The 23,534-nt window shown below is 42.7% G+C and overlaps 1 protein-coding gene across 1 annotated transcript; it reads left to right on the top strand.

Annotated features, from left to right (window-relative positions):
* Positions 1–1,074: 1,074 nt before the first annotated feature.
* aipl1 (AIP like 1 HSP90 co-chaperone) lies at positions 1,075–22,692 on the top strand. The gene is made up of 6 exons (XM_043718499.2): positions 1,075–1,230; positions 2,116–2,295; positions 5,259–5,447; positions 8,359–8,535; positions 16,177–16,318; positions 21,608–22,692. The coding sequence occupies exons 1-6, from the start codon at positions 1,135–1,137 to the stop codon at positions 21,817–21,819; spliced, it is 996 nt and encodes a 331-aa protein (XP_043574434.1). The 5' UTR covers positions 1,075–1,134; the 3' UTR covers positions 21,820–22,692.
* Positions 22,693–23,534: the final 842 nt, after the last annotated feature.

The raw sequence follows: 23,534 nt of genomic DNA, 5'->3' as shown, positions 1-23,534 counted from the left end.
GGAAATCTGCCATAATCTTCAAGTCTGACTTGCAACTTTCAACTTAAAAGCAGTTGATGACAAATGTTGGCCTTGTTATTAAGGTCCAAATCCAATGGAAGCAGTCCACTCCTGTATCAATTAGACTATAAAACATAGGAGTAGAAATAGGCCATATTGCCCATTGAATCTGCTTCACCATTCAATGTGTTTGTGACTCATCTGATAATTCTCAACTCCACTTTCTTGCGGAATTGTTTGCTGATAAGTATAGAAAAACAAAACGGATAACTGTGTTCAATTCATGGAAACATATAGAACCAAATTCAGCTATGGGCGTTTATTTTCTGGCAGGTCATGGTAACATACTGGAAAGCACTTAGATTTTGAGTTCCAGTTTAATTTCGCTCCCTTGACCTTAAGTAATTAGTAATTCAAAAGTACTTTAATTTCTAAAGTAGCATTTACCCTTATTTGTCCTATAATTTTTCCTGTGCATATATAATTGAAAAGTGAATAAGCACCCTCAACGTGCAATTTAATGATGGAGGCACCATGACTGACTTCTAGTATGTAAACTACTATCAGTTGTCTCTCTATAATGAGAGAGTCGGACTCTGATGTCTTTACCTTTTATTTACCATATGTCCTCACATAGGCATTTGCTAAATGAGATCATTGGATAATAGATTTAGATCCCACATCCGGGTAGCTTTCCCCCTCTTCAATGGTAGGAAGACGATTTGAGTTCTGAAGAAGGGTCACCGGACTTCAGGCATAAACTCTGCTCTCTCTCCACAGATGCTGCCAGACCTGCTGAGTTTCTCCAGCTATTTCTGTTTTTGTTTGCTTGAGTGGTTATTGGATTTCTTGAATGTCCGTATTTCATTCTCTTGAAGCTGACATCAGAATGGAGAGGTGCACTAATTTCTTCCAGAAAATTCGGTACTATTATTAAGAGGCTCAAAAATTATTTAACAGTGAATATTCTTAATCAACTAGAGTGCCTTATTACATCACATCTCCTAACCATTGGCTAGCTGGTTGCTTAATCCTATGTATAAAGCGAGGATCAGCAGGTAATCTTAGCTTATGAGAACCTGTATACTGAATGTGTAAACTGGAAGCTTATTCTATATTTCATGAACACCAATCATGGAGGAAACATATTTGGCAAATGTTGAAGGCATTAAAAAGACAATCCTCCATGGAGGAACTGGTGAGCTACCAAAATTTCTCACAGGATCCAAAGTAAGTTCAACTCATTGTTCAATAATATTTACTGAAAATATTATGGATTTATATTATTTTCAAAAGGCCAGTTCAATGGAGGCAAAATAAATAAATGCAGAATATGTGTGGCAGAATATTGTGAAGATTTACCTTTACGATGCATTAGTATTTAAATTTCCACATACTAACATTACTGGATTTAGTATAATTCTGGTATGGTCGAAGCAACGGTATGTTTTAATAATTCAAATTCATTTTGAATTTTTATAGCTATTCAACTAGAGCTGTCATTAGTAATTCAAAAGTATTTAAACCCAATATTGGTGTTCCTTTAAAAAAAATGTCTCAGACCTGGAAAATGGTCAATTCTTGTATAAGTAAGAGAATACAGTTGCCTTGGTCCTACTGCACCACAGGGCTGCTTACTCACTCGAGACAACCTCAGGCAAAGGGTGCAGGAATTGAACTCACACTATCACTATCACTTTGTCTTACAAATTGGCTGCCAGTCAACTGAGCTAACTGACTACCCATTTGTAAGCTTGCTAAATTACTGAGTGGAAGTATTTTGTTCTCACTTTGATATAAAAAGTAATCCTATCAATTTTAAACATTGCACTAATACATGAAAGCCTGGAAACAATATTAAAACATCATGGGATTTTATGGTTACATAAAAGCTCTTTGTATGGTAATTTAACAAAATTGTTAATTCATTTGAAAAAAAATTGGATAACAACAGTGCCAACACAAGACAAGAAGTAATTGGGCATGTAATTACCAACCAGTACACTTGCAGGGACCGTAGTACTCCCATATAGATATATTGATTGTAATATTCATTTACCAAATTTGTTTTGAAATGAAAGTAAAAAATAACCGGCTTTATTTTTTGTTACGAAGGTCACATTTCATTTTCGGACTATAAAATGTGACGGAGACCGAACAGTGATCGATGACAGTAAGCAAGTTGGCAGACCAATGGAAATAATTTTCGGCAATATGTTTAAACTGGAAGTTTGGGAAATGTTACTATCATCCATGCGGATTGGAGAGGTTGCTGAATTCTGGTGTGATGTCATTGTAAGTGCTGCCTGCAGAGTAGGTTTGGGTGGCGAAGCAGTGAATTGATGATACAGCGTCGAAAGGAAATGAAGTTCCTCGGTGTTTTGCATTAATCTTTAGATGAGTAATGCTGCTTGTCACAATGCTCCACAATCCATTTTTCTGTTTAGTCATTAATTCTGATCCTTAGGCAGGCGTAAGCAGATTAAACTAAGCTGCCAGCATATGGACATACTATAGCTGCGAAAGGATGATTTGAAGTCACTTAATACATCGTGGCACTCAAAAAGGTGAATGAAACCATTTTAAAAAATGCATAACAACCGAAACACGGAGTCCTCCCCCACCCTGTACAAAAAAAATCAATGAATTAAGTTTAGCAAAGTAAATCATTGCCAGTACTTTACACTGAAAATTAATCTGGATTCCCATTTATCCTTTACACCAGGAGTTTGCAGTCTAATGCTCAGGCAGCTAGCTAACAACTTTTACAAAAGAATTGTTTCAATTAAACTGTCTGCCGTCTGTGCTGATGTTGATTTGTTTTATTCCATAAACTCGAAGTAATTTAGTCAATATTTGAAAGCCCTGTTTCAAAGCTGGTGACTTGGACAGAGTATTCTTTAAAAAGGAGCATTACTTGAGTAGACTGCTGATCCTAAAATGTCAGGCCCACACGTGAAGCATGAACAAGAAATCAGAGCTCGTATGTTATACTCAGCAAACAGACAAAAGGAGGAAAGGAGAACATCAACTGCAAAGGAAGAGATGTTTTTCTTAAAACAAATCAACGTATAGAATATTATGAATATATGTTGAAGAGGAGCACACCTAGCTGTTCCAGACCTATCTTTAGGTTCAGCTGCTCCTTCCCCTCAGTCACTGAGACCAGATATGTGTCCTGTTCTCAGGTTTTCATTACTGCCCTCTTATGCTGGCCACCAAATCTGAAAACATCAACACCTATTTTTCTCTCTCTTAATTTTGACCACTTAGAAATGATGAGTGGCCTTTGTTTGGCATTTCTTGGTGCAGTTCTTGGAGCTGAGCAGAAAGCAAATTGGAACAGTGTCACCCCACCCCAATGAGCTCATGGCAAAATACGCTGTAAACCAATGTACTGCAGTATCATTGTACTGACAAATGTGTGAGTCTATATGTGCTCCTATAATCTGTCCTTTGATACTCTTCATAAGTTACAGATATTCTGAAAGAAGAGCAGTGAAATATGAAGCTGAAAATGTTGTTGGGAGTGAAAAACAGGAATCTGGGGAAGGAAACTCTAACTTAATTCTTAAAGAACACCCCTCCATCCCACTTAATTGGCGTAGAGACAGGCTCACCATGAAACCAGGGTTGACATGGTATCTTGAAACTAGAGGCCCAATCAGAACCCCCTCCAGTTTGAGACAAGCAGAAGTCTGCAGTGCAGGGTGAATAACTGAGGGAGTGAATTAACATGGATGTACCCAATACTGGCTTTTCTAAAACTTTAAATAAGAACCATGCAACACCCTATGTGTTTTGAGGGATGGGAGAGATCTCTGGACAAGGCTGTGTTTGACAGCACCTGCACATAGGCAGGTAGGGGGTCTCTGGACGTGCCTGGAGTGTTGGTCTGTCAACCTGCCAATGGATACCTATCTTCAGGTTCCTCCCCCCTCCAGGTAAACCCCCCCACCAGGCATGTTTTGGAAATTGGAGGCCAACAGGAAAATGGCAATCAGCCTCCTTCCCAGGAGGTTAACAAAGCTCTTTAATGGTCAGCATGGGGAACATACCATACCACCCGCTCCCATTATTTTCAGGTTGATTCTATTACAGTTACCACCCTCAGCAGGACCTGAAAATTCAAGCCACGATGTCAGTAACAATGCACAACCAATTAATGAGAAAATGTTTCGCAGGATTGCAATATGAGTTTATCATCCTGTGGATTAATTGGATATGTGGACTATGGCAGAGATTTCTCCATTGCTTGAAAACTAAACTGCAGGAGGAGCTAAGCAGCTTCCCGTGGTACAGGCCAGGAAATAGGCTGTTTGCCTGACTTATGGGTGGCACAGTGGCACAGTGGTCAGCACTGCTGCCTCACAAGTGCCAGAGACCCGGGTTCAATTCCCACCTCAGGCGACTGACTGTGTGGAGTTTGTACATTCTCTGTGTGGGTTTCCTCCCACACTCCAAAAAGTGTGCAGGTTAGGTGAATTGGCCATGCTAAATTGCCCGTAGTGTTAGGTGCAGGGGAATGGGTCTGGGTGGTGGGTTGGTGTGGATGTGTTGGGCCGAAAGGTTGTTTCCACACTGTAAGTAATCTAATCTTATTGCCAGACAAACGTACAGCAAAAGAGGAAAGTAACATTTTAAAATGGAGCAAAATTAGATGGTAAAACATAATGAAAGGGTAATAGAGAAATAAACTATTTCAAGAGTGAAAGACCTTTCCCAGAGTTATTTCCAACAGTACATTGTAGGTGGGCTGCTGTGCCTGTTGAAACAGATCAAAGCTTCATATAGGTAGTTACTGACTCATTTTGGCTGTATTCACATTCAATTTCTCATTGAATATTGCCTGTGTGTGACACTCCATATTAAAATATAAACAGCTATATTTTGTTATTAATGCAACTTGTATGTGTGAACAGAATGATATTGATGGTAACTGTGGGTTAGCCCTGAAACCTAGGTTGCTGTTCAAACAGTGACTCTAAGATGGTTAGCATGAAGCTTGTCTGCAACATGGCAAGTAGCAGATAGAAATAACAATTTGCAAAGGCCTTTCTAGTACACATCTGAGTCATGGAGTCTATTGTAATCTTTCCTGGGTAAACAAACTTCTTCTTTCTCCATACCAATTTTCTAGTTACCGTTGAATGTCTCTTTCTCATATTGTGCTATTTGTGAAAATGCATCACATGGCTATTGTTAGAATAATCAAAATTGGAATAAATGTTTCTTCCTCCCCACACCCCCACCAACAGCACACTGGTCTGTATCCAATTGTAGCAAAGAGTCTGCGTATGATTGTAGAAGGAAAGGACCCGACAGATTGGCATGTTCATACCTGTGGCCTTGCCAATATGTTTGCCTATCACAGCCTGGGATACAATGATTTGGATGAATTGCAAAAAGAACCTCAGCCACTTATCTTTGTAATGGAGCTGTTAAAGGTAAAGACTGTTCTATTTATTCTTACCTCTTAAATCACAATTCAACATCACTAGTGAGATTAGTCCTGTCAGTAGATTATTTAATCTTTTTTCTTTTTTTCCACTAAAGACCTTCCTTATTTATGTTGGTGATGCTTAGTATCTGAACCTTCTAGGTATAATAGAACATAGAACATAGAAAAGTACAGCACAGAACAGGCCCTTCGGCCCACGATCTTGTGCCGAGGATTAATCCTAATGTAAAATAAAATAACCTATTTTACGCACCCCTCAATTCACTGCTGTCCATGTCCGTGTCCAGCAATCACTTAAGTGTCCCTAATGACTCTGCTTCCATCACCACTGCTGGCAATGCATTCCATGCATTCACAACTCTCTGCATAAAGAACCTACCTCTGATGTCCCCTCTATATCTTTCTCTTAATATCTTAAAACTATGACCCCTTGCGCCAATCAATCCAGCCCTGGGAAAAAGTCTCTGGCTATTGACTCTATCTATTCCACTCATTATCTTGTATACTTCGATCAGGTCATCTCTCTTCCTCCTTCTCTCCAGAGAGAAAAGTCCGAGCTTAAGTATAACGGATGGGTAAATAGGGATGCCTCCTACTGCTAGCTCCTTCTATAAAATTAACCAGAAAGATGTTTTCAAGACTAGTCTTTACAGTGACATCTGCAAAAGCCTGGATAATGAGAGAGGGAGTGAATCTTCCCGGTCGGAGTTGGCTGCACAGCATTCCTGACTCCTCAAGTCCAGCTCAGGAGATGATTTGGATGCTCTCTCTGAGGAGCTAATTGGAGTTTAGCCTGCCACCCTCTGGAAACAGTGGAGGGGCAGCCACAGGGGCTGCTGATTGCCCAGATGGGCTCTCTGAAAAGGACTGCCTTGGTGGTCTGGGAGTTTGTCTTAATTATAATAAAAACAGCAGTAGGGCCTTCTAGATCTTGCACTTCACAATCCAGACATGCCTCATAGCCCATCCATGCTAACTCATATTGCCATCCTCTTCACGGTCCTCCATTGCCAACCTATCTCCCTCTCCCCAGCCTCCATGGTTATTTATACCTTCCATGTCAATCTCTACACTCCCAGTGATCCTCAAAGCCCTTTCTCGTCCCTAGGCCAAATTAGTGCAGGGTCATGCCAACCCAAGATCTTCGACACACCATTCTTTGCTCTAATACTCTCCACTCCAATGTTCACCGAAGATCAGTTTACATACAGCAGTTGAACACCTGTGCCACTAATGTGACCTCAGAAGGTATTCATTTCCTTCTCATTCTCAATCCATCTAGGTGCAGGACTGACTTCTGCAGATTGTGTGAAATGGACCTGTTGACTTGGTGGAAGTGGAGTGGGGGGTGTCAGAGTTCATTCTTACCACTTGAATTTCCTCTTCTTTCCTTTTGTTGCACATCTATTTCAAGGAACATTTCAAGAATTATGTTGGCCCTGAATTAACAGCTTCTCAAATAGGGGGTTAGAGAGCAGGGGAGCAATGGTTAGGATGACTCTTGAAGCGTCTGGGTAGCAAGAATGTTATTCAGCCATTCCTTTGTGCAAGAGAGTTATCCTCTCTTTGCCTGGAGGCTTTTTATTGCAGAAGGGTCAAATCATGGTGGCCTTGGACTCTAGACTGGGAACTATACTCCATTTTGTTCCCCTTCTTTCTGGTTCCAATCCCTCCATGTCTTCAACACCAAATCCAATTCCCTATAATCTGGGTGGTGCAGTGCAGGTTGGATGTGATGCTGCCTGAATTGCTGTGCTCTTCCAGCACCACTGATCCAGAATCTGGTTTCCAGCATCTGCAGTCATTGTTTTTACCACCTGGATGTGATGCCTGTCAAACGATGGGCAGGATCAGCTAACTACCCCTAAAATCTCCAGTTACTGAGAAACAAATTGGCCGATGAAAACAGTCTCAAATACATTTTTGGTCATCCAATTAATTAATCGATAAACTGGCAGTTAAGTTGGTAATAGAAACTCACTGAATCGGAAATGTGGACAATAAGCATGCATAATGGGCATAAAGTTTGATGTGAAGTGTGCTAACATGGTCAGGCAAGTACATAGGATGGTAAAGAAGGCATATAGCATGCTTGCTTTTGTTGGTCAGGGAATTGAGTACAAGAGTCAGTATTTCATACTGTAGCTTTATACAGCTTTGGTTAGGCCATACTTAAAGTACTGCATTCAATTCTGGTTGCCACATTACAGGAAGGATGTGGAGTCTTTGGAAAGGATGCAGAAGAGGTTTATCAAGATGCTGCCTGGATTAGAAGTTATGAGCTTTAAGGAGGGACTAGAGAAACTCAGGTGGTTTTCTCTGGGGCAGCAGAGACTTGATAGAAGTCTCGAAAATCATGGGGTGCATAGATAAGGTTGACTTTCAGAATCTTTTTCCCAGAATTGAAATAATACTCGGGGGAATGCATTTAAGGTGAGAGAGGGAAAGGTCAAAGGAGATGTGAGGGGCAAGTTTTTTTTATGCAGAGAGTGGTAGATATCTGGAATGTGCTGCCAGTGGTGGTGGTGGAGGCAGATATGATAGGGGCATTTAGGGGGCTTTTAGATAAGCACATGAATATGCAAGGTATGGAGGGATATGGACCAAGGGCAAACAGAAGGGATTAGTTTAATTTAGCGTTATGTTTAGCACAACATCGTGGGCTGAAGGGCCTGAACCTGTGCTGTGCTGTTCTATATTTATGGTGATATGAAATGCATGCAAATGAAAATTTTTAAGAAGACTGTTTCCTACTGTAATTACAGATGCATCACCCAAATGTTTATTTCACTATATGACTCAATAACAAAAAGAAATTGTGTCTGTTTGCTTTAAAAATAACCAAGGAGGTTTCATTTTATTCGAGTAAAATGCATTTTTTAACAAAAACAAATTAGATTGAGTCTCCGAGCTCTTACAAACGAGAAACATGGGCCATGAACGATGACGAGAAACTTAAAGCTGTGCCACTTCTCCATGGAACGGGGAACAGACTGTACAAACTCGGCAGGTATCAAGATGCATTGGCAAAGTATCGCGAGGCAGTCATCTGCTTAAAGAACCTCCAAGTAAAGGTATCGAAATAACAAAGGTGGAACTCTCATTGTTCAGTCGTCATCGTGAACTCTTGTAGCATAGTGTTGTGTCCATTTCTCCTCACTCCTAAATTATTTTTAACTCATGCATGGGATCTGGATGATGCTGGCTAAGCCAACATTTATTGTCCAACCCTAGAATATTTAATCTCTATTAAATTGTGGTTTGATAAACTGAATGGCTTCCTCAGCCTTTTTAGACAGACTTTAAAAGTTAATCTCATTGCCGTGGGCCTGGAGTCTATATACATAGACTAAATCAGGAAGGGATGGCACATCCTTAAGGGGCACTAGTGAATCAGATGGGATTTTACAGCAATCAGCAGTAGTTTAATGATCATGATTAGAGTAGTTTTTAATTCCAGATTCAATAATAGAACTGAAAATTTCATCGGATGCCATTAGAAATTTGACTCCTAATCCTCAGATCATTAGACTGGGCCTCTTGGTCACTTGTCCAGTAACATTATTATTGGTTATGTTTGTTAAACCTTGAGCTCTGATGGCAATACAGGGGAACCTCGATTATCCGAATGTGATGGGCGGGCACTATTTCGTTCAGATAATCAATTATTCGATTAATCGATTAAATGCCTATCCTTTGTGGCTCGGAGTTTTTAAATTCTGCTCCCGGATCAGGAGACTGCAGCAGCACACAGTGCATGAGCCCCAACCCCAACAGCGCTCCCAACCCCATGCAACACGGACCCCGCTCCAACACTGCCCTCCGCCCACAACATCGGTCACCCCCCCGCCCCCAACCCCGTGCAATATGGCCCCCGCCCCCCGCCACCCCCCCCCCATCCCCAACACTGCCCGCCGGCCCCAACACCTCCCTCCCGCCCCAACACTGACCCCGCCCCAACACCGCCCTCCGCCCACAACATCGGCCACCCCCTCGTCCCCAACCCCATGCAACACGGCCCCCGCCCCAACAACACCCCCGCCCCCCCTCGTCCCCAACACCTCCCCACCACACCCAACACGGCCCCCGTCTCAACACCGCCCTCTGCCCACAGCGTCGGCCACCCCCCCGCCCCCAACCCCGTGCAACACGGCCCCTGCCCCCCCGTCCCCAACACCTCCTCCTGCCCCCAACACTGCCCCTGACCCCCACCCTCAACACCACCTTCTGCCGCCAACACCGCCTCCTGTCCCCAACACCGCCTCCTGCCCCCAACACTGCCCCCTGCCCCCACCCTCAAAACCACCTCCTGCCCCCAACACCACATCCTGCCCCCAACACTGCCCCCTGCCCCCCACACTCAACACCACCTCCTGCCCCCAACACCTCCTCCTGCTCCCAACACTGCCCCCTGCCCCGCACCCTCAACACCCCCTCCTGCCCCCAACATTGCCTCCTGCCATCAACCCTCAACACCACCTCCTGCCCCCAACACCACTTCCTGCCCCCAACACTGCCTCCTCCCCCCCACCCTTTAACACAGCCTCCTGCCCCCAACACCGCCTCCTGCCCTCAACACTGCCTCCTGCCCCCAACACTGTCCCCTGCCCCCACCCTCAACACCGCCTCCTGCCCCCAACACTGCCTCCTGTCCCCAACACTGCCCCCTGTGCCCCATCCTCAACACCACCTCCTGCCCCCAACACCGCCTCCTGCCCCCAACACCGCCTCCTGTCCCCAACACCGCCTCCTGTCCCCAACACTGCCCCCTGCGCCCCACCCTCAACACCGCCTCCTGCCCCCAACACCGCCTCCTGTCCCCAACACTGCCCCCTGCGCCCCACCCTCAACACCGCCTCCTGCCCCCAACACCGCCTCCTGTCCCCAACACTACCCCATGCCCCCCCCAAGACCACCTCCTGCCTCTAACACCACCTCCTGCCCCCAACACTGCCCCCTGCCCCCCACCCTCAACACTGCCTCCTGCCCCCAACTCCGCCTCCTGCCCCCAACACTGCCCCCTGCCCCCCACCCTCAACACTGCCTCCTGCACCCAACACCGCCTCTTGCCCCCAACACTGCCTTCTGCCTCCAACACTACCCCATGCTCCCCACCCTCAAGACCACCTCCTGCCCCCAACACTGCCTCCTACTCCCAACACATCCCCCCCTCCCGCTCCCAACCATGTGCAACACCGCACCCCCCTGACCCCCACCTCCGTCCAGCACAGCACCCGTCCCCTCTCTGGGGCAGTCTGACTGGACACCAACAACAAGACTGCTCCTGCTCCAAATAGCACACACACAGCCACAGCCACACACACAGAACCTTTTACTGCAACTTTTTGATAGGTTCCACCTCTGCCCTGTACAGGACAATGTTGGAGAGATTACCTGGGGAAGGGGGGTTTAGGGTACACCCCTGTGTAGAACTCTAGGGAAAGTGTGAGGAGAGAGAGAGGGCAGTAGGTCAGTCATTTGGAGATGGTGCCTTTTTAATCACTGTAAACAAAAGACGCAATCACTATTGGAAACACGTCTTTACTGTAATGTTTCTATCGGGACCTCGAGATCTCCTTCGTATAATCCAATTTTCGGATAATTGGTATTTGGATAATCGAGGTTCCCCTGTATTTGCTATTCGCTTTCAGTTACTGAGATGGAGAAGTTTGAGAGTCTTCAATTTAATGAATTTGCCTTAACTCTATTTGATTAGTGACACCAATATTCAGAATCGAAATGCGTGGCACTGGAAAAGCACAGCAGGTCAGGCAACATCCGAGGAGCTCTCCTGCCTGACCTGCTGTGCTTTTCCAGCACCACACTTTTCAATTCTGATCTCCAGCATCTGCAGTCTTCACTTGCTCTCAATATTCAAACAGCCGTGGGGCTTTACATTGTGAACTCTTTCTCTCTAACTCTCTCTCTCTCTCTCTCTCTCTGTGAAACTGCCTCTCCTTGTCGGTCTGCCAGAGGCTATTTTAGACACTGAATCCCTGCAGCTGTTACATAATTCCATAGTGTATGATGGAAGATACATGGGCAGGTGGAACTGCTCTTGATGCATTGTCAGTGCTATATGCCAGATTGCTATTATGAAATTGTATGGCTTCGTGCCACAAGTATGTACTTAATCAAAACTGGCTCCACACTGGAACGGATGCCGAAAAGCTGTTTCTTCTGTCAGGGTGAGTTTCACAATAAGAGACTAGCCATTTCAGACTGAGGTAAAGAGGAATTTCTTGACTTGGGGACTTATGAACTTTTGGAATTCTCTACTTTGGAGGGCTGTGGAACCTCCAGAAAATTTCTAGATATTAATAACATTGAGAGATATAAGGATAGTGCAGGAAAATGGTGTTGAGATAATCATCAGCCAAGTCCTAGCATGGTGGAGTAGGCCTGAGAGGCAAGACGGCCTGATCCAATGTTTCTTTCTCGGGTTGGAATGGAAGGTGCAAACCCAACTGCAGATCCCAGGTCCCTCGCATTTAAACAAGAAATCACAGGCTGTGGGGATTGCTGATAAGGCTAGCCTTATCGTATTGCCCAGCTGCTCTTGGAATGTGATGATGAGTCCTTTCTTCAACGGCTGTGGTCCTTGTGGCGAGGTTCCCCTGCAATGCTGATAAACAGACTTCCAGGATTTTGACCCAATGACAATGATGGAATGATAAAATATTTCCAAGTCAAGGTGATGGGTGATTTGGTGGTGATGCCAATTCCTTATAGACACTGGACCCGCCTAATCTGAAAGTGTCTGGAAGTGTTAACCCATAAGCATCACCTACTAGGATGATATCATATAGACTTGTGGGAGGTACAGCCTGGGATTCAGGAGTAAGACCCAACATCTGGCCTTCTCCTAATCTCTGTAACCATGTCTATCCTAAAAATGTACGTTGCAACTGGTTGGTAAAATGCAATAAATAGATCCTGTTAACTACAATGGACTCTTTGAGTTAGACCAGGAAGTGTTCACAGTCTATCACAGTAGTCTAAGCAGACCCTGTAGTTTTCCTTACTTAAAAAGCATGGTAGCAGCAACCTTAATCATGAACAGTTCAGAGAGTGGAGTGAGCTGTCATGCGGTTACAACATTGTCCTTCCAGATGTTGGTGGTTGTAGGGTTTGGAGGTGTGTTTGGCTGAGCTAAGCTTGATCTCGAAAAGTACTATGCATGAAGACTTAACCATTACTGCTCTTACACTAAAAGGAAAGTGCCATTGAGAAATTCTAGATTTCAAGCCAAGTGGATAGAATAATGTAATTGGTATAGTAAGGTATTGGGTATAGTAATACATTGTGCGTGGTAAAAATAATACAATTATGATATTATAATTACAAATTATAATAATTGTAGGGTCTGTGGTAATGTAGGGGTACAGTTGTGTAGTAATGTATTGAGTGTGTGATGAAGTGGGTAAGACAATGAAGGAGGTGTGAGACTGATCTCACAACATAGAGCTTGCTCTTTTAAATTCCATTATGGCAAATTCTGAAATTTAATTAAATAAATTGTGGGCTAGCATGAGGAAAATAAATTACAAATATAGCAACGTTCAACTTGCCTTTCCCACACTCCCACTCACTCTGAATTACACATGGCTGGACTCTACATCTGATGGTAGATCTGTGAAGATTTGTAGCTATGGTGTTCGTTGTTGTGGTTCTGTTCGCCGAGCTGGGAATTTGTGTTGCAGACGTTTCGTCCCCTGTCTAAGTGACATCCTCAGTGCTTGGGAGCCTCCTGTGAAGCGCTTCTGTGATCTTTCCTCCGGCATTTGTAGTGGTTTGAATCTGCCGCTTCCGGTTGTCAGTTCCAGCTGTCCGCTGCAGTGGTCGGTATATTGGGTCCAGGTCGATGTGCTTATTGATTGAATCTGTGGATGAGTGCCATGCCTCTAGGAATTCCCTGGCTGTTCTCTGTTTGGCCAAACACTGAGAATGTCACCTAGGCAGGGGACAAAACGTCTGGAACACAAATTCCCAGCTCGGCGAACAGAATCACAAGGATGGTAGATCTGTATAGCCCTCTGAAGACATCAAGTGAGCCACATGACTGCACAAACAATTGTAAAGGTTCACCACTAACTAGGGATTGGTATTGAAATGAAATGTGGGTTTTCAATGGCACTCCTGTATTGAGGATAAAATGGTAAGTTGTACAAATAGAGGACACTTTCAGAGTTAGAGTTGGCAATCCGCTGGCATTCTTAAACATAAATATACTTCTTAATGGTTTTGTTAAGGTTTTTTTGGAAATTCTTTTTAGGTGATGAAATGATTGCAAGTTCAATGTAGTTGCACTGTGCGAAAGGCTGCTTCATGTATTTGTCACATCAAGGATCTCGAGTTCATTAAATTTGACCACGTGATTATGCCCATCAAACTGACACTTGCTCTGCCCACCCTGGGTGCTGTTCCTGCCATTTTTTCGCAGCACTCCACATTTAGAGAACAGAAGGTGATGGCAGGGAACACAGCTCATGGTGGGTACCATCAGCACTGGGCCCTGCCTGGTCACCAGATACCCCTCCATGAGCCTTCATGTCCCCTTTTGCCTCGCACCACCCCAACAGCCCATTTCCACCTATCCCACTGCCCATGTGAAGACCTACCATGCTGAACTTCACCTCCAACTGTCCTCTCTGTGCCTGAATGCCTAATTACCCTTAATCATTCCTACACTGCTTCTCTCCGCTGTCTTGTGGAGACCATAGTGTGGTCACTGTCACTAACCACTTCCACTATCATAATCTACCATACCATTTGATGTGGTTTCACGTATCCCCCATTCGCCTTGTGTACCCTCTGTCACCATCCTTGTCCCCACCTCCATAAATATCTCTGCTTCCCCTCACCTCCAGCCTTGACTCCCCTACCAGTCCCCCACCCTTTCTGGCTGGGATCTCTCCCAATTGCCCCTGCATGCTGAAGCCTCCTGAATGATCAACAGATCGACAACCAGGTTTGTGTTCACCCCAGATCTCTGACTCACTTCAACAGGAAACCTCTAGATATGACTGAGCAGACCCATGGCCATTGTGTTTGCAGTTTCCTGACTAATGCCATGTGATTCCCTGACTGCTGTGGCCATTGAGCACTGCCCAGTCCACAGCCTGAACTGGGACCACTTCCCTGACAGTGGATCTCCCAAGTCAATGACAGACTATGGCCAAGCAGCTGGACTATGTGCGCACTGTGCATGTGATTGGGATGCCTGACTTGACTGGATTGAGGACTATCTGTAACCATTTTCTGACGGGACCATTTTGTTGAATGAACATGCAGTATCGAAAAGTGTGGTGCTGAAAAAACACAACAGGTTAGGCAGCATCCGAGGAGCAGGAGAGTCAACGTTTTGGACATAAGCCCTTCATCAGGAAAATGTAGTATGTTTACCATGCAGGCAACTGGCAGGTGCTGCTAGAGATACAATGACTCTCTGGCAAGTTGTCATTACGCACCCACCTCCCTTGACAGATACCTCCTGACAAACATAACAAGCTATCTGTGTGTCCCTGCTAAAAAGCTCATTGATAGGGCGGTATGAATAGCCTTTGGTTCTGGCTGAATTGCCAGTGTATTAACAGGCATGGTAGGAAAGGCAAGGTAAGGGTGCTGTCAGCATGAAGGGAGGCGTTAAGTGATCAGCAGTTCAGTGAGCAAGTGAGCAGCCCTGAGATGTAACCTGGTCCAATCCTTGAGCCAGGTACAGTCCATGCACAAGAAGTACTCTTGCTGCAGCCTTTCAACACTAGTCACCAATGCCCCCAGCAAGCAGAAGTGCCATGATGGTTGTGATGGGTTGGCACATATCAGATGCCAATGTCCATCGCCAGACAACCACTCTGGTTTCCATGTTGAGTTTTATTGACATCTAGCTTGTTTGATGAATGTGATAAGAGAGAAAGCTGAACATTAATGGGTTGAGTTGGGCCATCAACAAATTGTTTAACAACCAAGAATCCCCCTTAACTGGCAACGCGACGCTGCCGAGTGAGAAACTTACCATGGCACTCATCAAAAGCATATAGATGAAACAAAATGTTCCCAGTGTAGAAATGCTACCTCCTAGATTTTGTGTCCAATTCCTCCTCAAATATTGCCATAGCTAGCGTTTCTCAGATCCCTATAAAATTCATCCCACAACGTTTATACGTTAGCAATGTGCATCAAAAAAGTTATGTGCTTTGAATGTGTTAACAGCTGGTTCAATGCTGAATTGTACAGTGCACAAACTACACATCACCTAATGTGTCACATATTATGAGGGTCAATATACAATGCATCAGATGAAGAAGGGAAAGTGCTACCTTTATTTTATATGATTACTGAGGCACCCAGAGTTAAGCATTGATTCCTGGATAACTTTAGTTCTAATAATGTTTGCCACCTGCTTTTATCAATTCACTCTCCATCAGACTGCAGAGGAAGTGTCAAATGGAAATGTAACTTTTCAATCTTATCTAGAAAATATGTCAAATTCAATCACACGTCCTGGTAGCCAAATATATTAGAAAGTTTTTAGCACCTGTAGAAAGGTGCAATCAAACTATTCCACTATAACTCTCCACCCCACTGTCTTTTTTTGTGTTGCTTTTTATTCTTTTTTGGAATCCTAAACAGGCTATCATTACACATCCCCCATGATTTAAAGCATCATGACTTGTAACAAGATATTGGTGATTAACTTCTGTCTTTAATGTTAGCAAAAACCCTGGGAAGTTCAATGGCTCAAACTGGAGAAGATGATAGTCACATTAGTTCTGAATTACTGTCAATGTCTTTTGAAAATGGAAGAATACTATGAAGTGTTGGAGCAAACAACAGACATCCTCAACAATCATCCAGGTATGGGCAAATCACCAAGGTACAGTATAGAAACTTCCTATTCAACTTCGCAGAAAATATATTACAATAAAAATATTGAAGATTTAAAACTGTCAATGGAGAACTCATAAAACTGCATCAAATCTTTCTCCCCACTGCATTGTTAATTCTTAAGATGAAGATCCAATGTCTATGCTCTATGAATGTAAACATTGCCATAGTCCCAGAGGACTGCAGGTCTTCTCTCCTATTAGAGAGAGAGAGATGACTCGTGGTGAGTTTAACCTGAGCTTCACATTGCTTCAGGCGATGGGAGAGGTTGAGAAGGAGAATCCTTCTTGGTAATATCAGAATTAGTCTCAACAGTGGAGTTGGGACTGGAAATTCACTATCAATTTCCACAACAACTGAATCCTCAGCTTCTTTCCACACACTCTTGTGGAAAATGTCCCAGTTGTCCATAGTCCTTTATGAACAGTGCTTTCTAACATTAATACTGATGTTCGAGACACATGGTTAATTATGAAAGCAGAAATTCATCGCACAAAATACATTGAAATATTAACTATATATTATCTAAGCTACAAGAAGAAAACAATAATAATAAATGTTGTACTTGTAAGATTATGGGATGAACAATTGCCAAGTCCCTTCGAACAATCAGATTACAAGAGGGAGCCCATTGCAACTTTAAGTAATCAATGTTCAGAACTTTGACCATGGAGATCCAGGTGATTACTATCCCTCCTGATTACTCCCAGTACCATGCAGTAGTGAGTATAAGATTAGAATGGTAGTGCAAATGAATCTATTGCAGGCATGATGGGCTAAATGGCTTCTTTCAACATCTTAATAGTTCTGGATTCTGTGAATGTGTGGCTAGAAAGATGTGCAGGACAGCATGCTTTCGATATCTGAGACATTGAGACCACTTCTGGGGTAGTCGGGCCTTTACAAATTAGATAGGTTACATTGGAACAAGAATGGGTCCAACATCCTTCTGGATTATTTGCTAATGCTGTTGGGGTTGATGTAAACTAGATAGGTGGGAGGGTTTGGACCATGAAAGTTGTCAAAGGTGAGAGAAGTTGAAGTGGAAATAGAGTTAAACATGAAGAAATGAGGCTGGAAGACAGAATAAATATAGAGTAGATAAGAAAGGGGTGAGTTTAACAACACGACATGAAAGTATTTTAACGAAAGGTGTCTGGGTTTAAGACGGGTGAGCTGAGACACGTATAGACATGTGGAAGTATGATATCACAACTGTAACTGAGACTTGGCTGAAAGATGACCAGGATTGACAGCTCAGCATCTTTAATTATAGGGTATTGAGTTGCTATAGAGGGGTGATCAAAGACGTTTGATCAAGGAATCAATTACAGCAGTGATAAGGGATGATATCTTGGAAGGATGGTCAAGTAAGGCCATATTGGTGGAAGTGAAAATCACACAAGAGGCAACATGCTGTTGGTTATGCACTATATGCCCCCACATAGTCCAAGAAAGACAAAGGATCAAAATGTAATAAAATTTCAGGGAAGTGTAAGCATAATAAGGCCTTAATTGTTGGGATTTTAGCTACCCAAATATTAAAAGGGATAACTTTAGTGTGCAAGGTAGGGAATAAAATTCTTAAATTGCATCCAAGACCATCTTTTATGCCAGTACGTAAAAAGGTCAACAAGGAACTGTCTAATCCTGGTCTAATATTCATAAATGAGTCAGGCAGGAAGAAGGTGCATGAGTAAAGGAGTATTTTGGAGATCACAGCCATAAATCAGTTAGATTTAGGATAGTTATGTAAAAGGATAAGGATAGGATGAGAATGAAGTTCCAAATGGAAGGGAGACTAACTTTACAAAAAATAAGGTATGATTTAGCTCACTTGGATCAGAAGCAGCTATTTGCAGTTAAGAAAGTGACAGCAGTGGAAGGTATTCAAAAAGGAATTAACCAGAGCACAGGGCATATATGTTCACACAAAGACAATGGGTGGGATCAAGACAGGAGAATCCTGGATATCAAGAGACATAAAAGATTGGTTAAGAAAAAAAGGGAAGCTTATGGCAGATACGGAAGGCTGTGGATTCCCTTGAGGAATATAAAAAGGTGCAAGGGTTTTTTAAAAGGCTAATTGGAAAAGTGAAACAAATACGTGAGAAAGCATTAGCAAGTAGAATAAAGGAAAATTCAAAGAGTTTTTAAAAATATTTATATAAGAGCAACAGAATAACTTGGCAAAGAGTAGGGCCAAATAGGGACCACTGAGGTAATCTATGTGTGTGTACCAAGAAGGTGTGGGCACAGTACTCAATGGGTGTAGGTTTGCTCGCTGAGCTGTAGGTTTGATATCCAGACATTTCATTACCTGGCTAGGTAACATCATCAGTGGCGACCTCCAAGTGAAGCGAAGCTGTTGTCTCCTGCTTTCTATTTATATGTTTGTCCTGGATGGGGTTCCTGGGGTTTGTGGTGATGTCATTTCCTGTTTGTTTTCTGAGGGGTTGATAGATGGTATCTAGATCTATATGTTTGTTTATGGCGTTGTGGTTGGAGTGCCAGGCCTCTAGGAATTCTCTGGCATGTCTTTGCTGAGCCTGTCCCAGGATAGACGTGTTGTCCCAGTCGAATTGGTGGTACAACCCATGAACAAAACCAACGTCATCTACAAAATTCCATGCAAGGACTGCCACAAATACTACGTAGGACAAACAGGAAGAAAGTTAGCCACCAGGATACACGAACACCAGCTAGCCACAAAAAGACATGACCCTCTCTACCTCGTAGCCCTACACACGGATGAAAAAAAACCACCAATTCGACTGGGACAACACATCTATCCTGGGACAGGCTAAGCAAAGACATGCCAGAGAATTCCTAGAGGCCTGGCACTCCAACCACAACGCCATAAACAAACACATAGATCTAGATACCATCTATCAACCCCTCAGAAAACGAACAGGAAATTACATCACCACAAACCCCAGGAATCCCATCCAGGACAAACATATAAATAGAAAGCAGGAGACAACAGCTTCGCTTCACTTGGAGGTTGCCACTGATGATGTTACCTAGCCAGGTAATGAAATGTCTGGATATCAAACCTACAGCTCAGCGAGCAAACCTACACCCTAAACCTCAACCTGAGCTACAAACCTTCACAAACCTTGCACAGTACTCAATAAATACTTTACGCCAATCTTCAAATTGGGAAAGGACCATGCAGGTAAACATCAGGGTGGATGACTGTGAAATGTTCGAAGAAATTAACAGAGGAGGTTATATCATGTGTAGCAACCCAAAAGGTGTGTAAATCCATAGGTCCAGGTGAGATGTAATCCAAGCTGTTGAGGGAAATAAGAGAGGCAATATCAGGGGCCTTGGCTATTAGTTTTAAAACATCTCTGGTGACAGGCGTCAGATGCCAGATCTTTGGAGAACTGCTAATGTTGTCATGTAGTAAGAAAGGAGGAAAGAATAGACAAAGAAATTACGGGGCAGTCAGTCTAACTTTAGTGGTGAGGAAATCATTAGAAAGAATTCTGAGATACAGAATATATCTACATTTGAAGAGACATGGAGTGATAAGAAATAGTTGACATGGAATTATTAAGGGATGCTTGCGTTTGACCAATTTGATTGAATTTTTTGAGGAGCTAATATATGCAACTATTTCATATACCTTTGTAATCATCTTTGTCCTCCCGACCTACTACCTTCAGGGATCGGTGGATATGCTGCATTCACTTCTGGTCACCATGTTATAGGATGGATGTGGTTGTACAAGAGGGTGCAGAGAATATCATTAATGATTTGGATTTAAATGTAGGGAGTATAATCAAGATAATTGCCGATGACACTAAAATTAGTAGGGTAGTAAATAGTGAAACGGATAGTCATAAACTGCACGATGAGATCAACGGACTGCTCAGGTGGACAGAACAGTAGCATATAGAATTTAACCCAGAGAAAGTGTGAGACAATGCCAGCATTCCCTGTACTTCTCTTCCAGGCTGCACAGGCTCTGAAGCCGCCAATCACTGTGTGCAGAAGCTTGGAGCTGCTGCACACATTGGGTAATCAATTTCAGGAAGGATAACAAGGCCAGGGATTACATAATGACTGGTGGGAACCTAGAAAATCCTGGATATCAGATAGATCTTGCTGTGCCTATTCATGGATCCCTGAAGGTACTAGGGCAGATTGCTAAGGTGGTTAAGAAGGTATATTGGATACTTGCCTTTATTCACAAAGGTATACAATATAAAAGCATGGCGTCTATGCTTGAACTGTATAAGAGGCTGGTTAGGACACAACTGGAGTACTGTGTGTATGACCGGTCACTATGTTACAGGAAGGATGTGATCGTATGAGAAGGTGCAGATGAGATTTATCAGAGTGCTGCCTGGGTGGAGTACCTGAGCTGAGGAGAACTCTTTGATAGACTGGGTTTGTTTTCCTTACAGCAGTGAAAATTGAGACAGGACCTCATAGAGGTTTTTAAGACTATGAGTGTGTAGGGAGACACTTTTAAAATTAGTACAGGGGTCAATAATCTTGGGGTATAGATTTAAGGAAAAGGTAAAAGGCTAATAGGAGAGTTGAGAAGAATGTTTTCACTAAGAGAGTTGTGGAAGTCTAGAACTCACTGTCTGAAGGGATGGTTGAGTTACCTTAACTAGCATTTAGGTATTCACTTGTGTTGCCTTCGCCTTGAGGAGTATGGACTAATTGTTGGGAAAGGAGATTAGTGAAGTCCAGTCTTTGTAGATTGGTGCAAGCATGATGGACCTAATGACCTCCTTCTGCACTGTAAGTCTATAAATAACCAATCGGATTCCAGATGAATCACAAGAGTAACTAATCACGAAACTATGTTTAAGACATCCATAATTCCTTCTTAGCCTTGAACCTTCTACCAATTAGAACAGCAATAGCAGTAAATTCAGGTAAATATTATTACCTCCAAGTTCCCCACCAAGAAAAAAAGCTGTCTTGAAAGAATGCGAGAAAGGTAGAAAGGGTGGTAAGCAAACTGAAGAAAAAAAATGAGTCACAGTAATAGGAAGAGTGAACAATGAAAGCAAGAGTCAGACATATAGAGTGATGAACACAAATGCCTAAATTTGTGAGCATAAAACATAGTGGTCTTAATTCTAAGCATTGCTAATGGAGAACAATATGTACATCTTATTCTTCAGTATTCTCAGTTTAATTTGCCTAAAACAGCATATAAAATGTAGCTGATCCTCTATGTTTACCAAGTCGACGCGGATATTTTCTTGAATCACTACCTTCCTTTCACAGGGAACGTAAAAGCTTACTTTCTAAGGGGAAAAGCTCACGCAGAAGTATGGAACCAAGCAGAGGCCACGGCTGACTTTGAAAAGGTTTTAGAATATGACAGTGGAATGACCAAGGCAGTGAGAAAGGAACTACAGATCCTTGACTCCAGAATGAGAGATAAGGAAGAGGAAGAGAAGCTACAATTTAAGCGAATGTTTCACAAACGGATTTGACGTATCTGTGATCAGCAAATGATTACGATGCATCATTGTAATCAATGAGATATTACAGACAGTAGTTTACATATTTTTTGGGTGGGCTTTCCTTAAAGGCACTGCTTGTCTTGTATAAGATAATCTTGAAATATGGCAAATTAATGTAAATGTAACAGTAAATCTTGTATGAAGTAATTTGAAAAATAATTACAGAGTGAAGTGTTACTGACAAGAATTATAGCAGACAAGAATGTCTGGGCTACTTTGGGCATTTGCCAAGGGATCACACAATAATTCCCATCCAAGAAATCACCTTGTAAATTGTTCCTTAAGCTCCTGTAAACCAGACTTCAGTCTTTGGAAAATTAAGTAGAATAAGCAGGATATTAATATTATTCAGAAAACTGCATTTGATAACTGTGTGAAAAGCATCAATAAATATCGACGTGTCTCCATCACATTTAATGGGTCATGTAATTTGACCTCTTGTTATGAAACATAAAAACATAAAAAATAGCGGCAGAGGTAAGTTATTGGTCCCCTCAAGCCTATTCTGCCCTTCATTATGGTCATGGCTGATCGTCCAACTCAATAACCTGTTCGTGTTTTTTTCCCCATATCTTTTGCTGTCTTCAGCTCCAAGTGCTATCTCCAATTCCTTCTTGAAATCAGACAATGTTGTGGCCTCAAATGCTGTCTGTGGTAGCAAAGTCCACAAGCTGTCTACACTACAGGAAAAGAAATTTCTCCTCATCTCATTCTTAAATGGTTATCCTGTATTCTTGGAATGTGATCACTGGTTCTGAACTTCCCTGCCATTGAGAACAGCTACCTGATGAAGGAGGAACACTCTGAAAGCTTGTGCTACCAAATAAACCTGTTGGATTATAACCTGGTGTTGTGTGATTTTTAACTATATCCTCATATGTCAGTTCCACCATCACAAGAATCAATGTGGTAAATCTTACTGCATTTCCACTATAAACAGGACATCTTTCTTCAAGTAAGGAGACCTATGATATTTGGATGGTCACAATATGACATAACGAGCAGAAAGGATTGAGAAAATGCACCATCCTGTAACTTGATGGATAGAAGGTACTCAGAAGCAGGTTGTATCTGGGATCCAGAGACCCACTTTATATCGATTAAGTTGATATCTCCTATCTCCAAATTTCAATTGTGCGTGATTTTAATCCAATTATCCATATAATAGATTACAAGATGCATTTAAATATAACTCTAAAGAATCGTAAGCCCAGATGGATGAATTATATTGAGTATAAAATTATATAATTCTTTGACCTACTAAGGGGGCTAAAAAAAGTGCAAGTTTGTAGAGTAATGCCCATGGGTAGCCAGGTTACTTCATGGGATTTGTAGGGAATTCTCGGCCACAAATAATTTTATGAAAAGAGTTTAATTCTGTAAATTCACTGTGTCTATCCCACCCCTACCGCAGCAAATATAGAGTTGAAAAGTGTGGTGTTGGAAAAGCACAGCAGGTCAGGCAGCATCCGAGGAACAAGAGAGTTGACATTTTGGGCTTTCCTGATGAAGGGCTTATGGCCTGAAAGTCAACTCTCCTGCTCCTCGGATGCTGCCTGACCTGCTGTGCTTTTCCAGCACCACCCTTTTCGACTCTGACTCTCCAGCATCTGCAGTCCTCACTTTCTCCTAGAAGCAAATATACTCGAACATTAAAGTCCTCATTGATTGTGAAGAGCTTCTGC

Source organism: Chiloscyllium plagiosum, unplaced genomic scaffold (genome assembly GCF_037043375.1).
Source record: "Chiloscyllium plagiosum isolate Xiang-an unplaced genomic scaffold, Cpla_swu_hap1 HiC_scaffold_31, whole genome shotgun sequence".
Classification (NCBI taxonomy): Eukaryota; Metazoa; Chordata; class Chondrichthyes; order Orectolobiformes; family Hemiscylliidae; genus Chiloscyllium; species Chiloscyllium plagiosum.
The sequence above is the reverse complement of the archived record's forward strand: the minus strand, read 5'-3'. Positions and strand labels throughout refer to the sequence as shown.